Source organism: Bufo bufo, chromosome 2 (genome assembly GCF_905171765.1).
Source record: "Bufo bufo chromosome 2, aBufBuf1.1, whole genome shotgun sequence".
NCBI lineage: Eukaryota > Metazoa > Chordata > Amphibia > Anura > Bufonidae > Bufo > Bufo bufo.
Genome location: NC_053390.1, coordinates 111,846,486 through 111,863,299, shown reverse-complemented (window position 1 = coordinate 111,863,299; position 16,814 = coordinate 111,846,486). Strand labels below are relative to the sequence as shown.

The following is a 16,814-nucleotide window of genomic DNA, read 5'->3' as shown; positions in this document are numbered from 1 at the left end:
AGGGTGTCCACCCTCAAGCACTGCGGCTGCCAGGGGCATGGAGGGGCTCAGATAGTGTACGGCAGAGAGTAACAGGATAGTATAAGGGTATATAGATGTACGGTACCAGCCCCGGCCACCACAGTCCACAAAATCAATGTCCTGGGAAGAGTACAAGTTACAGTGAGCCACCATGACCAGATGGATTCTGGTCCAATGCTAATGGATGGGGCTTTACTACACACACATCCCCGGGTCCATCTCCAGCCATCAACAATATCAAGCTGACTGGCGCCCGACGTCACTGTATGTGACGCAGTGGGCACCAAAATGCCCGTTTACATGAGGGAATGTGCCACCTAAAACAGCGCACTTAAAGGGGTTGTCTCACTTCAGTAAATGGCATTTATTATGTAGATGAAGTTAATACAAGGCAGTTACTAATTTATTGTGATTGTCCATATTGTCTCCTTTTCTGGCTGGATACATTTTTCCATCAAATTATATGCTGCTCGTTTCCATGGTAACAACCACTCTGCAAACCAGCAGTGGTGGCCGTATTTGCACACTATAGGAAAAAAAAACAAAAAAAAACACTAGCCTATTTGAGCCATCACAGGTCCCGGCCACCATAGTGTGCAAGCACGACCACCGCTGCTGGATTGCAGGGTGGTCGTATCTAGAGATGAGCTCTAAAATGTGTGTTCTAATACTGTACAGAGATTCGTCTCCGTTCAGTATTAGACTGTATGGGCTCCGATGAGCCAAAGTAAGTTATTCACGAAATCGCGTGCGACTTCGTTGAATAACTTCAGTAATTAATTATTAAAGCTAAAAACCACTTCAAAGCTTAGAACAGAACTCGGCTTCGGTTCTGAGTGGTACCTTGGAACCAAATGAAAAGTTCGGCTCCAAGGTTTTTCACTGTAATAATCAATTACAGACGTTATTCAACGAAGTCGCACGTGACTTCAACTTACTTTGGCTCATCTGAGCCCATACATTCTAACGGAGACCAATCTCTGTACAGTATAAAAAAAATTTAGCGCTCATCTCCAGTTACGACCACCCTGCAATCTCCGTACAGTATTATAACAATTTTTTTTAGCAAAGAGACTTCGGATGTGGCATCCGAAGTCGCTTTGCTCATCTCTAGACGTAACCATGGAAACGAGCAGTGTATAATTTGATGGAAAAACGAATCTAGCCAGCGAAGGAAGCAATATGGACAGTCACAATACATTAGTAAGTGCCTCTACATGACAAATGCCACTTGCTGAAGTGAGACGACCCCTTTAAGCCCTCAAAAGATGCAGACGTCAAAAAGCTCATCAACTAGGTGCTTGTCTTAACGCAGACAACCCCTTTAAGCAGAAGTTCATAGTGGTCGGCCTTCATGTCGTAGGTTTGACCGCAGAGACCGTAATATAAATTTAGTATTATATAGTTTTGGAATAAAGCTATCAGATATATATATCTCTTAGGACAGGGATCTGACACTGGGCATTAAAACCTGCTTCACGCTGTAAAATGGCAAACATTTCCTGAAGAAAAAAGACATAAAGGGAAGGAGACGACCATGGAGAATGCACCAATGTCATGCATGGCCTAATTTATGCAGCGACTAAAGCTGAGGAGAAGAGATTAGAAGAAACTGGATGCAGGAACATCCGGCGTTTGATAAAATCGTCTCAATGGTTGGTCAGGCGGCCATTCTGTGCCTTACTGCCTCCAGACGCCTGTGGCTCTCCCCCCGTCCATGGATGCGACACCGCGGATCTTAGGAAGGAATGAGCGCCCTCATCAACATCAATAAAATCTACACACAGGTAAAAGACTACATTAAAACTGGTGTAAAGGACAACTGGCTGTGTTGCCCATAGCAACCAATCAGATTCCTCCTTTCATTTTTCACAGCTCCTTTGGAAAATGAAAGGTGGAATCCGAGTCCGTTTTCCTGTACACCAGTTTTGATAAATCGCCCCCTATGGGTCTGGTATATTACGGCATCATGTACCATACAGTCAAACGTTCCTCCATTACACCCACGTAGGCTCAGAAGAACTAGTGAAATATCTTCAGGTTTCGTTTTACCTCAGCCAAGAAAACGTCATGAGGAGCCAACATTATGTGCTGCAGAATACAAAGCCACCAAAATCTTATTTTTCAAGCAAAACACCAGCAACTATTAGCAAAAATGTAAAAACTAGCACCCTTGAGGTCTATTAGGTCAGTGTCAGTTGTGTGGGATTTTTTTTTTGGGGGAGGGGATTTTATGAAACTGTGGGGGGGGGGGGGGAAAACAGAGGTTGTCCGTTGAACATTGAAATGGAAGGGGGGGGGGGGGGGCATCTCATCTACTACACTTCGATGTAATGTACTTGCTGACTGTCTCCACCACATGACAATCATGCAACTGAACCTTTCTATAAAGGACTCATTTACAAGCACAGAGATGTACACAGTTCTCCGCAGCTCCACCATGGGCCTCATGTATCAACAGAAATTAATGTATGACCCCCCAATTAGGGCAAATGGTGGGTTTCCTTTTTCCGTTGGTCTCCCAATGTTGTCAGATCCTTGGCATAGAAAAATAAAAGCGGCATGACCCTTCTGCAGAGGTTTCCATGCCGATTAGATGGGGGCACCTCCCCTGTGTACAGCTATCAGTGACTGACAGGTATCTCTGTATACACACTTACACAGAGAATACTATCACTGATAGAACCTCCCCAGTGTACAGCTATCAGTGACTGACAGGTATCTCTGTATACACACTTACACAGAGAATACTATCACTGATAACACCTCCCTGTGTACAGCTATCAGTGACTGACAGGTATCTCTGTATACACACTTACACAGAGAATACTATCACTGATAACACCTCCCTGTGTACAGCTATCAGTGACTGACAGGTATCTCTGTATACACACTTACACAGAGAATACTATCACTGATAACACCTCCCTGTGTACAGGTATCTCTGTATACACACTTACACAGAGAGAATACTATCAGAGATACCTGTCAGTCACTCATAGTTGTATACGGGGGAGGTATCAGTGATTGATAGCATTCCCTGTGTAGACATGGTCTGTGCCCAGTGCGGTGCATATCTGTATGGCGTACAGGTTGACAGCTGGTCCAGAACATGCAGGAAGCCATACAATAGTAACACAAGTGCTCCATTGTAGCATTACCCAAAGCCCGAAGACAATGCCGAGCCAAAACACTGAACTACTCTAGAAATGCAAAGAATTTCACAAGTGAATGAGAAGCCGTACATGTCTTATCTACATTATGCAAGAGGAAATCCAGTTGTGATTAAAGTCAGCTGCTCCTCATGTGACACGCGCTCCACAATCCAAATAATTCTTTTCGCATGGCCTTCTAAACAGCCGAGTGTTCTCCTGCATGAGGACAGTCCCCTGGGCGAGCGCTCCGCCCTACCCCAATCTGCTAATAAACACAGCAGCCCAAGTGGCCGGACACATTAGATAAACGGCCAAATGTTGATTTTGGTGGGCCAGGTTAACCATCTAGTCGGTCAGGGGGTGTTCACGCTCCTCTGGAAACAGATGTTGAGGGAATGAAGGGTGGGGCAGTTGGATTTCAACATGTCCTTTGTTTTCAAGGAAGATATGTTGCAGCCAAAAGAGTATCACAGCGGATTATAGCCATATTGAGAACCCATATGTAGCCGAGCATGCATGTGTGTGGAGGAATAGAAGTCAGCTGAACTAGTGTTTGTCCGACAGCCATCTACAGTGCAAGAGTCCAGTCTAGTGTTGAGCGAACTTGTGATTTAAGTTCGGCATCTAAAGTTCGGGTTATCGAAGTATCCCGTTCTGGATTCTAAATTCCGTTATGGTCCATGGTAGCGGAATCCAGAACTTTAGATGCCGAACTTAAAACACAAGTTCGCTCAACACTAGTCCAGTCACACGAACGTATCAGTTTTTCAGTCTGCAAAACATGGATACCGCCCGTGTGCATCCCAAGTTTTGCAATACGGCACATTCCGCCCTATGTTACAAATGACTATTCTTGCCCGCAAAAAGGACAAGGATAAAGCATGTTCTATTATTTTTGCAAGGTTCTATATCAGGTTCTATTTGAGCCTAGAAAAATGTATAGAGGTGTCTAAAGGCCCCTTTACAGAGGCTGACCGAGCAGGCAAAGATCAGGAACAACGAACAAGCGGTTAGTTCCCGATAATTGCCTGCTCACCACAGGAGGCGACGAGTAATCGCGCATCCCCATAGAGATTCATTGTTTCTGCACAGAAGCAGCTGTTGCCCAGAAATGATGATTTAGGAGACTTTATAAATAAGAGTTTGCTCATTCTTGGGGTGATTCACAGACTAGGTGTAATGGCAACGCCCCCATTGCTCCTAGAGACTCATTTGCATATATTAAAACATCATTTTCCTCAGCAATGCGGGCACATATGAACATGGGACCAACACAGATGCCTTCAGCTGCCAAGCGCACATGTAAGAGGTCAGCCAGTTTCTTAGGTACAAATCTGCTGTCAAAACAATCAGACTTACCTGCAGTAATACAAGTGTAGTACTGGAGATAAGAGGTCCAGGTAACTATATTTTCCCCACTGTCCCCCTTGCCCTCGCTGTAGACCCAGCTGTGGTGGCCATGCTTGCACACTATAGGAAAAAGTCCTGGTCTATGCACAGTCCCACGGTCCCAGCCACAAGGGAGGCCAATGCTTTTTCCTATAGTGCGTAAGCACGACCACCGCTGCTGGATTACAGGGTGGACGTAACCCCTGGATACAAGCAACGTATGATGTGATGAAAAAAATAAATCCAGCCAGCAAAGGTGGCAAGAGGGACAATCACAATACATCAGAAAGTGCCTGGTATTAAAGGGGTTTTCCCAAGTGTTTTTAACTGACGACCTATCCTATGGTGGTGGTGGTGGTGATGGTGGGGTGGCGGAGCCCCGCCAATCAGCTGAAGTGAAGGCACCGGAGTTCCTGCGAGTGCCACAGCCTTCTCTCAGCTTTTCCTAGGCCAGTGACGTCACGTTCATCTGCCACGTGGCCTAAGCACAGCTCAGCCTCATAGAAGTGAATGAGGCTGAGCGCAATACCAAGTGCAGCTGCGACACTTCGTATGGTGCAGCACTTCATGAGCATGGAGAAAGCCGTGACGCTCAAAGGGGTCCGGGGTGTTGGGTCTCCACCGATCAGATACTGATGACCCATCATGATCACGAGGATAGGTCAAAAAGTAAAATACTCCCGGAAAACCCCTTTAACTTTGTCTGCATGATAAATGCCATTTGCTGAAGTCAGTCAATCCCTTAAATAGCCTCAATGAGTGTAGATTTGTGAATGGCAATTTGGGTGCACATAACGCCCCTGCATTAGTGTGAACAGCACCGTTGTCCTGAGGGCGGAGGAGCTGAGCCGCTGCGGGCGGGTCGTCTGCCTCCACAGAGACATCACTGGATGTCAGCAGTCAGACAAGGCGCTGATGAGGAGATAGCAGGGAATACAATGGTGAATGAAAAACCCAGACCTTGAGAATGGTGCCGAGGCGGCTCAAGGGGGAGGACATTATTTGCTTTACTGAAATGGTCTTGAAAAAGAACAAAGAGACAAAGACAAAACTCTAGAACAAACAGACCGCGTTATTAACTCCTTTTATAAAGGCAGAGATTTACTTCTCTTCCATTTAATATATCAATGAAACGGACCTGGGAAAAAAGGTTACTCCAGAGGTTCTTACCATGTCCCCATGACCCCTATGGAAAGAGACGAAATGGCGTCTGGGACTTCCATACTGATCCCTTTACTACAGTAACCTATGCGCCATTTACTGAAGGAGTGGGAGCTCTGCCTGACCGACTCCACACCCTGGAGTCACTGGCGGCAGACACCTCGGGCAGCACCTTATGTCCCTTGAGAACAAAGGACAGGGCTTCCTACAGTCCATGGCTGATCCTCAGAAGATCTACACACAGAGACTGGACGTAAGGCTTACCGTGATGACCGCCTTGCTGAGGCAGATGGAGCCCCTGCATCCATACTCCGTCTCATCCTCCGACTTGTAGTAGCTCAGGGTGTTATTTTTCAGGATCACCCATCGATCCTGCCAGCCGTGTATGTAGTTGGTCCACTAGAAAAATAAAATGACAAAAATGTTAAATATTTCAGGACCAAGACCCCAAAGCCAATAACCATGCTCATAAATTATATATAACACATGGATCTATTTATTTTTTTACTAGTAGACCAGGATGTATGCCTCCGATGGATGAAATTCGTTGGCTATTCCTCTGTAGGTTCCCATTTTACAAAAAATATATACTTTTTCATAGGATGGCGTGACATTGCATTAAACTGGTATCATGACCATATTGGAAACTCCTAGGCATGTTAAAGATCAATTTCGATGCTCCACTCCTCTCCATTCCCGGTTCCTCCGGTTGTATCCGCTGCCCCTGTGCATACCCGTGTAGGAAGGGTCTCAGACTAATGCTTCTTGACCAACGTCAAGATGGCAGTGGAGGCTATAAGATGCTGTCCACCACGCTATGGAAGGAAAAGGGTCATAAAGAATATAGCTAGTTTGCTCTGCCACCAGGCACTCGATATTGCCCAGTATAAGTGCAGAAACATGTAAGGTTTCCGTCACACGTCAGTGAATCACGGATGCGTGCTGTGCGTGTCCTCCACTGATTTTAATGGATCAGTGGAAAACGACGGAGAATTGCACTAATCAGGTCCGTGGCGCTCGTTGAAGCCTATGGGTCTGTGAAAACCAGTGACACAACACAGATGGCATTCATGTTCTGTCAGTGATGTTCACAAACCATTGGTAGGAGATGCTTTGGCCTAGCAGCCAATGTGGAACATGGATAACACACAGAGGGAGGGTAGAATAATAAAAAAAAAAAAAAAAAAACAATGGACACACGGACAAAACACGGATCCTTCACGGATGAACCACTGACCATCTGGTCATAGATGTCATCACAGACACGCACGTGTGAAAGAGGCCCAAGTCCCAGTGAATCCCCATTCAAAAATGGTGGCTTCTCCTGAGGATTACCCTCCAATGAAGACATGTTCACACCGCTGGTGACACGTAGACAAATTTCTACGAACAATCCACTTCCTGACAGGTCAGGGAGGGACACTAGAGGAGAATTACCCAAGAGATCCAGTCATACTTCTATGCTATTCAGCAAGCTATCATGTACAGACCACCACGTGAGGGCTAGGACGCGGTACACAGGAAGGGGGCAAATGTGCAGACAGGGACCAGACGAGCAATTCCTGGACCAAGTCTACTGATATCTTCCAAAAGTGAGGGTGCAGAGAGGAAAGAGTCAGAAAGAGGTATGACCACCATTACTGCTGCCCCGAAACATCTCGCGACAACTCCCAATAGGAGCTGTGGACGGCCTTTAGTGGGACAGGTTTAATCTCAACATGTCCGATCGCCAGGTGTCTCACAGCGGCTTATTCCCTCCTGCCCATTCCATGACCATGTGGGCAGGAAGGGCATGGAATAATAGTTACAATAGCTTACATGGGCACAAGGGAATTAAAGGGGTTTAGCTAGATTTGGATACTGAATAGATATCCCTCAGGATAGGTCATCAATATCGGATTGGTGGGGGACCAATTCCCGGGCACCCTCTAAGAAGGTCAGCAGTGAAGAGGCTGTGGTGCTCTGCCTCTTTCTAGGCCGTGGTGCTCTGCCTCTTTCTAGGCCAGTGACGTCACGGTCATCAATCACAGGGACCAGAACGAAGCTCAGTCTCATTCAGTCAATGGGGCTGAGCTGCTATACAATAGATGTCCGCTGAGCTAAGTAAACTGCGAGGAGGCTGCGGCTGTGGGTGTCAGACCCCCACTGATTTGATACTGAAGACCTATCCTGACGACAGGTTATCAAAATCTCGGAAAACACCTCTAACAGGTTTTTCTTGTTTCTAAATTAACTTGGCATTAGCGCTCGGCCAGGACGTGCAGGGGATGCCAGTCTATGAGTTATTCGCTGATAGTTGGCTCCTGGCCTAAACACACTAGGCACGTGGAGCCAGAAAGGAGGCATCTCCTTCCACAGAGCCACTATATGACCAATGTACGCCCAGACATGCGGTTCTATGGCTGACAAGCATACATGTCCGCACTGCTGAGTATGCCCGTTACTTCACTCAGGTGAGGGAGAGACATACAGGAAAGGTGCCCATATACCGGTGCCCGTCGGCCGAAGGACCAGGTACTGATACTTAAGGCTCACAACCTTCCTCTCCCCACTCTGCTATCCCCCAGGGAATGAATGGAGTGACAGGGCGCACAGTCAACCTGCCCGTCCATCAGGGCGGGGGACTCCTATTCCCAGCTTTGTTGGAGGTCCCTGCAGACCGTGCCCCACTGATTAGTAAGCTATTCCCTATTTAGCACATCGGGGATAACTTCATCTAACCCGAATACACCATTAAAAGGGGTTTCCCACTCCTTTAAAAGCAATGGCCGATCCTCAGAATAGGCAATCACTATCTGATTTGGGTGGGGGCGGGGTCGGACACCCGCAGCTCAGCCAATCAGCTGTTCTGCAGTAGCACTGGCACTGAACAGCTCCGCCCCTCGTGCAGCATGCGGAAATGATAGCGATGATCTTGCCGTGTAATACTGTCGCCAATCACCTGATGAACAAGCAGGATCGGGGCTGTCTAATCAGCCTAAGAGGATACCATAGGATCAGGCAAGTTGTAATCCAACCCTTCAGACGCCTGACATCAGAGAACAATCGCCAGGCTACTTCCAGACATAGCTGAAGAAATAGCATCAAACACACTGAAGGGGTTAAATCCGCTGGGGGAAAAAAAATCTACTTCCGTGCAGAATCTGCATTTAAAGCTGTATGCGGATTTCCACTAGATGTTACGCTCCGCACTGCAAAGTAGGAAACCCAAATAAAAATCCACACAAAGAACTGCTGCTTCAAAAATCCGCACCGTACAGGTGAGACGGTACCCCACAGAGGACCTGTCAGCCCTCCTAACACCAGATGTCCATTTATACATTTCCAGGAGGAATAATTAAGGAATGGCATATTGCACACACACACTTCTGGCTGCCAGATGTCTTCCTACAACCACGTCCACCGGCTGAGTAGGTTTCTAGGGAGAAGGAAATGGGTAATGATTTCATGGAAACAGGACTGGGCGGATTATAAGGCAACCTGTCTGAAAACCATTTCCGCGGGCTGTCCCCATGGACGAACAAGATATGCAGACAAATCTCATGAACGTGGCCTCCTGCGCACACACACGAAAGCTCAAGAAACTTCAAAAGATGTCCTTAGGACGGTACTGATCAGCAAGGAGTCCTGTCATGAGGATCGCGACAGTAAACTGAACTGCGGTAGAAATAAGCCTAAAGGACATCTGTCAGCAGATCTGTACCTAAGAAACTGGCTGACCTGTTACATGTGGTCCGAGACCGAAGGCATCCGTGTTGCTCCTATGTTTCTATGTGCCCGCATTGCTCAGAGAAACAATGGTTTTAATATATGCAAATGAGCCTCTAGGATCAACGGGGGCGTTGCCGTTACACCTAGGGGCTCTGCTCTCTCTGCAACTGCCGCGCCCCCTGCACTTTGATTGACAGGACTACGTAGGATATCATCAGCACACCTGGTCCTGTCAGAGCCTCTAGGTGTAATGGGAACGCCCCCGTTGCTCCTAGAGGCTCATTTGCATATATTATAATTTTTCTCAGCAATGTTGACACATATGAAGACGGGACCAACACAGATGCCTTCAGCTGCCAAGTGCACATGTCAACCAGTGGCATAGGTACAAATCTGCTGACAGATGCCCTTTTAAGGCCTCCACAATATGGACACAGTCTGTAAGTCAATGGGTCGGTGGTCTGGATTCTGCAAAAATGTTCTACCATTTTGCAGAAAGCACATGGAGGACCTGCCTCCGTACGCCCCTTCTGCAAACAGATAAAACATGTCCTTCACTTGGTCGCAAAATGTAGACCACGGATCCACTGAAAAAAGTGGAGGCAACACGGACGGCATCCACAATTTGAGGACCGCAAGATACATATGGTCGTGTGCACAAGACCTTAGGGCAGTGATGGCTAACCTCTGGCATTCCAGCCGTGGTGAAACTACAACTCCCAGCATGCTCCATTCATTTCTATGGAGTTCTGAAAACAGACAAGCAAGTGTACATCTGGGGAGTAGTAGTTTTTACCGTAGCTGGAGTGCCGGAGGTTAGCCACAGGAGCGCGCAGCATCATAGGTTACTACTATGATGCTGTGCGCATCGGTCTGCCTGCGGAGCTATTGTCCCGCACCCATAATATCATATGAGTGCGGGACAATGGTCCGGCGGGCGGCCCGATGCGCACAGTATCATAGTAGTAACCTATGATGCTGTGCGCTCCCTTGCGCACGATGTATGCCGCTCCGGGACATATATGGTCCGCGAGCGAGCAATATGTCTCGGACCATAAGGTCGTGTGCATGAGCCCTTAGGGACCTTAAAGTAGAAAAACCTGAACTATGCTATGGCTGCGAGGACCTCAATGTGCACCTTAACTGAGAAGAGGCGCCATCAACATTTACGCTGCGATGGCCTGAGTGACCGGGTAAAAGGCATTAGCTGACAGCAGCAAGGAAGGAAGTGACCACATCCTGGTGGTCCTCACGTCAGACGCTCCGCTGGATATCACTCCCTGTAATCCAACTCTCACACCACCCCAAGCCAAAAGGAGAATTAACGCCGTCAATTATTTATTCCACCCGCTGTGCAAAGGTCACAGAAACAGCCTGGCATAATCCGGGCACTGCCTCCATTCACAAACATTGTCTGTGCCCCTCACAGCGCCAGCTGCAGATCCAAACACGAGGCTCCTGATAGTCACCGTCCCCGGCCTGCACATAACCTCAGAGCTGCGATCCTCCTTACATTACAGACACACCCAAGGGGACTTGAGAAATTCCAAACACTTCTATTAGGACATCTGATTATTTCCAAATGTAGGAGGAGGAGGGCGGCACCACAACATCCTCTTACTATCACAGGGCAGGGCGCGCGGGGAGAGGAGCTGCAGACATCTGCTGCTCCGTCCACTGGAGACGGTGCGGAAAATGAGGCAGGACGCGCGGCTTTGCCGTGGTTATTGTACTGGGTGAAACCTGCAGCATTAGGCCTCATTCACACTACCGTATTTTAGGTCCGCGTCCGATCCGCACTCTTTATAGAGACGCAAAATAGGCAGACGGCACACGGATCTCATTTGTGTTGCAAATTACAGGAGATGTCCTATTCCCGTCCGTTCTGCGGACAAGAATAGCCATTTTGATAATGTGGCCCGTAAAAAGTGCGAGCCGACTACAAAACAGATACGGTCGTGTGAATGTATCTGAGAGGGGTATATCCGATGCACGGATTTTCCAGCTGCGTAATACAGCAGATGAGAATTTCAAAATCGCATGTACACGGTGTAAAACATTTTTCACCTGCAGGTGCGGATTTTGAAATCTGCGGCATGTCCATAGTCTGCGCGGATTGTCAGGCGAGATCTGGCGCAAACACACTTCAAAAGCCGCAAGTAACACATGCAATTCCGTGCAGAAACGCAGCAAGTACGGCACAAAAATCTGCATAAACGACACCACTGTGTGCACGAGTCCGCGTCCAGCTTTTGGTCCACAAACCACAGATCTGCAGAACACGGGCACCTTCCGTGGGCACCAACATTTTTCTCATTCCCATCAAAGAAACGGACTCGTCATCTGCAATGTTCTGCAGTTTACGGATCCAAACAAAATGTGTGCACGGCCCGACAGAAGTGAGTGGTCAAACTGACATCCTGCGGACACACCCTTGAATGACAGCACAGCTTCCCATTGGAAACAACAGAACGTGGATTTGCAGAGATTTTGACGTGAAGTACACACTAAAATCCATGTGAAATTTAAAGAGTCACATCTGTTTTAGTGAATACTTGTATTCCCACTAAAACGACAATTCTGGAGAGAATTTTGTATAATTCTGTACCATGCCGTCCCTCTATTATTCCTCCAAGAAACTTATGAATAAATGGCCAACTGGGTGTTACCATTCCCATGATAAAGAGGTATGTCCCAACACAGTCCGACACTGGCACCACTGACATGCCCCCCCCTGGTAACACCCAGCTGGTGATTCTTTCATAAAGTCGTAGCAGGAATAACAGAGGAACATTAGAACACCAAAGGTCTATGTTTTAATAGCCATAGAAAATGACCTCAATGCCTGATCCGAATGCATGGTGTCTCGACACTAATACCCTCCTCTGCACAGAACTCAGACCGCTGTACATTAAAGGGGTGCTCTGACACTAGCTAAAAGCTTGCTACCATTTTTTTCAAATGTAAAATAAATGAAGTCACTAATATACTTGCATGTTAAAAACTGCACAGAAGGTCCACGTCCATGTGGTCGCAGAAGTGGAGCTTCTTCTATAAGCTGTGACCTTACTACACAGAAGAGAACGCCCCTCCCCCCTGACATCAGACCGTCCGTACAGTTCAAAGAATTAAAAAATATTAGTACGTTTTTCTGGCATCGAACAACCCATTAAAGGGGGAGGTCACAAAAAGTGTTAAAATCACCCTGTGGATTTCATTACCAAATGATCCGTGGATTTCACGCGTGGCAAGGAACTGCATCCGCACTGAAAATCTGCATCACTGCTGCAACCGACAGTGTAAGCTGTGGATCTGTACCCCGGCAGCACTCCTAGCATCCGCAGGGGATTTTTAAAGTTGTGTTTGAACGGAATTAATTAAAAATCCCCATTAATTCACTTAACCATTTATTCCACTTTCAGGTAGAATTTCTGCTGAAATTCCGGAATAAATACTCAATGCGAGAACCTGGCCTAAGGGGTTTCCTGGACACAGCCGATGCCGAGGCAGCACACTTCAGCTTTTAAAGGGGTTGATACTTAAAATCCTTGGACAAACAAAATAGCCTAAACCTCACCCCTTTCTGCAGCACCGTCTGCGATTGGCGATGTGCCGGACAAGAGTATGAAATGTCACTGCTGCAGCCAATCACTGCCCTCAGCAGTAGATGGTGCAGGAGAAAGAGGAGTATGTTTTTTTTTTTTGCAGGATTTTAATAATCTCGGACAACCCCTTTAACTCAACGGTAGACGGTGAGTAACCCCTTTAAGCCGGCAAGACATTACTGGATGTACAAGTATTGACTGAACCTGCCGGATTTGCAACAGTTCTGACCGACCATCCAATGTGTACGGTGGTCTCCCGAAGGCGGGTGGCAGTGGAGATTAGGATCAGGCAGGTTTGATTTCAACATGCGCGACCCTCTTGTTTTTGGGGAGATGAGAAGCGTCTGACAGCAGCTACTTTGGCTCAATGCAAGTCATGGGGAGAGAGCACCGTCAGGCGACTGGAGAGAGAACACAAGAGCTGCTTCACTCCCCGCGGATCCACAAGAAGCAACCGCGAATATATATCGTATACACCCACCATAGTGTCACGTGTCATTGATCTGCCGTGGAGGTTTAAAGGGACACGACTGATCCTGCCCCCTCCCCCCTCCCGATAAACTAGCAAGTGCAAATTCCAGTACACGTACACAGAAGGAAACCGGAATGAAGCAAACACACAAGAATGTCAATCAATAAGCCACAAATCATTGGAGAATGTGGAAAGTGGCCGACACCGGAGGAGGGGCGGGGGACCCTTACTAAGAGCCACATAGATGTGTAACATCAGCACTACTTCTCCGTTTGGTTGCTAGGGATGCACTGCCTAACAACCACATCACCATGGCTGCCCCTAGCAACCAAGAGAAACGGGGTTAAGACGTCAACACAGGACTACATCCCAGCTTTCCGAAATTTTCTAACCTGTAGCTCTTTCAAAAACTACAACTCCCAACATGTCCTGAACATCAACAGGAATCATGGTATGACCCACCCTATAAGAATGGATCTCCATGGTCAGCATCTCGCCCTATAAGTCAGGGGGGTGCAGCGGCCACAGGCGTGATGGGGGCTGTAGTTCTGGAGACAGACGGGCACTTACCACTAAAAGCTATAGGTAAGTAGAGGGAGACTGGGAGGATACCGGAAAGTGGGGGTCAGCCAGTGTCACAGGGGTAATAAATCCCTCTACATGGGTGGGAGAGGTAAGTACTGCCACCCTGATGGGACCTACCCCAGGATGATGGAGGGGTGGGTGGATAACACTGATGGTACTTAAAGGGACAGTTCACTGAGAGCACGGATCCGCCTTGTTAAAGGTCATGCGATCAAGATCGGTGGGATACGATCGAACCGACAAGAGAGGAAATCCCAGCACAGACCTACAGGAGCGGAGCACCCACCTTAGAGAGGACCCCACACAGCTCCACCGGCGGCCCGGACTCGGTCTCCAGGTCTTCCTCGGATCCTGAGGAGTTCCAGCTCTGATTATCCGACATGAGCGGCCGCTCAAACCTTCGTACTTCCCTGGTGACGACGCTGCACGGAGCTTCCTGTCAGCCGCTCCGGGGCGAGCCTTCTCTGAACAGATCCGGACGTAAATAAACATGCGACAGATTCGAGCAGCAAACTACCGACATCCAAGCGCCGCCATATTCTCCAGCTGACGTCACGCCTCTGTGGAAAGGCGTGGCCGGGGAACACACAGGTTCCGACTCAACCCCTCCCCCTTTTTTTTTTTTCTAAACTTCGCTCCAACCAAACGCTGCTCGAGTGACAGCCTAACAGCCCCGTCTGCAAGAGCCCGCCCCCTCAGTGTGACGTCAGAGAAGCCGCGTTCTAGGAAGAACGTTGTAGCCCGACCATGACTCTGTGACGTCATCGTTACGACGCTGGTCTTGTTTAGGATTGGAATAAGTTAGACTTTATAAGTTATAATAAAGTGTACATGCTGACAGTGGTGCACCTAGTCTTTCTGCTGCCTGAGGTGAAAACTGAAAGGGGGACCCAGTCCATGCCAATTTCTTAAAGGGAGTCTGTCATCAAAGTTTCACCTTTTTAACCCTTCCCATGGCTTTCTAGCAGCCTTACAGTTAATAAAAACGTTACCTTTATGAGCAATCCTGGACTTATAAAACCGGCAAAAAACAACTTAGTAGCATATGCAAATGAGGGCTCGCAAGTGCCCAGGGGCGGCGTTACCCTCGTAGGTGCCCAGCTAGCTCAGCCTTATCGTCGCTTCCCCCCGCCCATTCTTTCCCTCTGACCGCCCATCTACTTACTTCTTGTTTCGCTGAGATCCCGCGCCTGCGCACTCAGTCCGTCGGCCGGCGCATCACAGTAATTAATGCGCATGCGCCGGCTAACGGCGCTAAAACACCACAAAGGAGGCGGTCCATCGGCGCATGCGCATTAATTACTGTGACGCCGTACAAGGAATGGGCATCGCAGTGCACATGCGCCGGCCAACGGACTGAGTGCGCAGGCGCGGGATCTCGCGAAACAAGAAGTAAGTAGATAGGCGGTCAGAGGAAAAGAATGGGCGGGGGGAAGCGATGATAAGGCTGAGCTAGCTGGGCACCTACGAGGGTAACGCCGCCCCTGGGCACTTGCGAGCCCTCATTTCCATATGCTACTAAGTTGTTTTTTGCCGGTTTTATAAGTCCAGGATTGATGCTGAAGGTAATGTTTTTATTAACTGTAAGGCTGCTAGAAAGCTATGGGAAGGGTTAAAAAGGTGAAACTTTGATGACAGACTCCCTTTAACCGAACCCCTTTGCCACAATGAAAGTGCTCATTCCCCATGGCCCTTCTGCTGCCCCCCCAGGTGCTGCGGACCAACCATGGATCCTTCACAGACAGCTTCACGGATGAAACACGTATGCTTTTTATCACAGACGTGACACTGACACAGAAATGTGAATGAGGCTTTATGCTGGTCTTTGATATCCCTTGCACTGCTAGGGCTTAAAGGGGTTATCCTCAATTTCTTTTTTTATTTTTAAATGGTCCTCCCCTTCATGTCATTAAGGCCTCTTGCACACGACCATGTGACTTCCGTGTGCGTTCCGTTTTTTACGGAACAGCTGGCCCCTGAACAGTACTATCCTTGTCCGTTATGAGGACAATAATAGGACATGTTCTATCTTTGAACAGAAATACGGAAACGGAAGGCATACAGAGTACCTTCCGTTAGGTTTTTTTTGCGGATCCATTGAAATGAATGGTTCCGTATATGGTCCGTATACGGAACGCAAAAAACGGAACGTAAACGGAAAAAAAAATGTTTGTGTGCAAGAGGCCTAAGGCCTCATGCACACGGCCGTTGTGTGTTTCGTGGACCACGGAACGGAGCAACGGATGCGGACAGCACACGGAGTGCTGTCCGCATCTTTTGCGGCCCCATTGAAGTGAATGGGTCCGCATCCGAGCCGATGCGGACCAAAACAACGGTCGTGTGCATGAGGCCTAAGGCCCCTTTCACACGGGCGTTGCGGGAACACGCACGATTTTTCCGCGTGAGTGCAAAACATTGTAATGCGTTTTGCACTCGCGTGAGAAAAATCGCGCGTGTTTGGTACCCAAACCCGAACTTCTTCACAGAAGTTCGGGCTTGGGATCGGTGTTCTCTAGATTGTATTATTTTCCCTTATAACATGGTTATAAGAGAAAATAATAGCATTCTGAATACAGACTGCATAGTAAAATAGCGCTGGAGGGGTTAAAAAAATAAATAAAAATTTAACTCACCTTAATCCACTTGCTCGCGCTGCCGGCTTCTCGTCTGTCTCCTTTGTTGAACAGGACCTGTGGTGAGCATTCATTACAGGAA

At 47.9% G+C, this 16,814-nt stretch overlaps 1 protein-coding gene across 2 annotated transcripts in view; it reads right to left on the bottom strand.

Annotated features, from left to right (window-relative positions):
- CERT1 (ceramide transporter 1) overlaps positions 1–14,657 on the bottom strand; it is a 73,758-nt gene extending 59,101 nt beyond the window's left edge. For both annotated transcript variants that reach the window (XM_040421426.1, XM_040421427.1), the window contains exons 1-2: positions 14,386–14,657; positions 5,991–6,125 (exon numbers count right to left, since the gene is read on the bottom strand). In XM_040421426.1, coding sequence (XP_040277360.1) covers positions 5,991–6,125; positions 14,386–14,481 — 231 coding nt within the window. In that variant the 5' untranslated portion in view covers positions 14,482–14,657. The remainder of the gene's footprint in view (positions 1–5,990; positions 6,126–14,385) is intronic.
- Between the last annotated feature and the right edge of the window lie 2,157 nt (positions 14,658–16,814).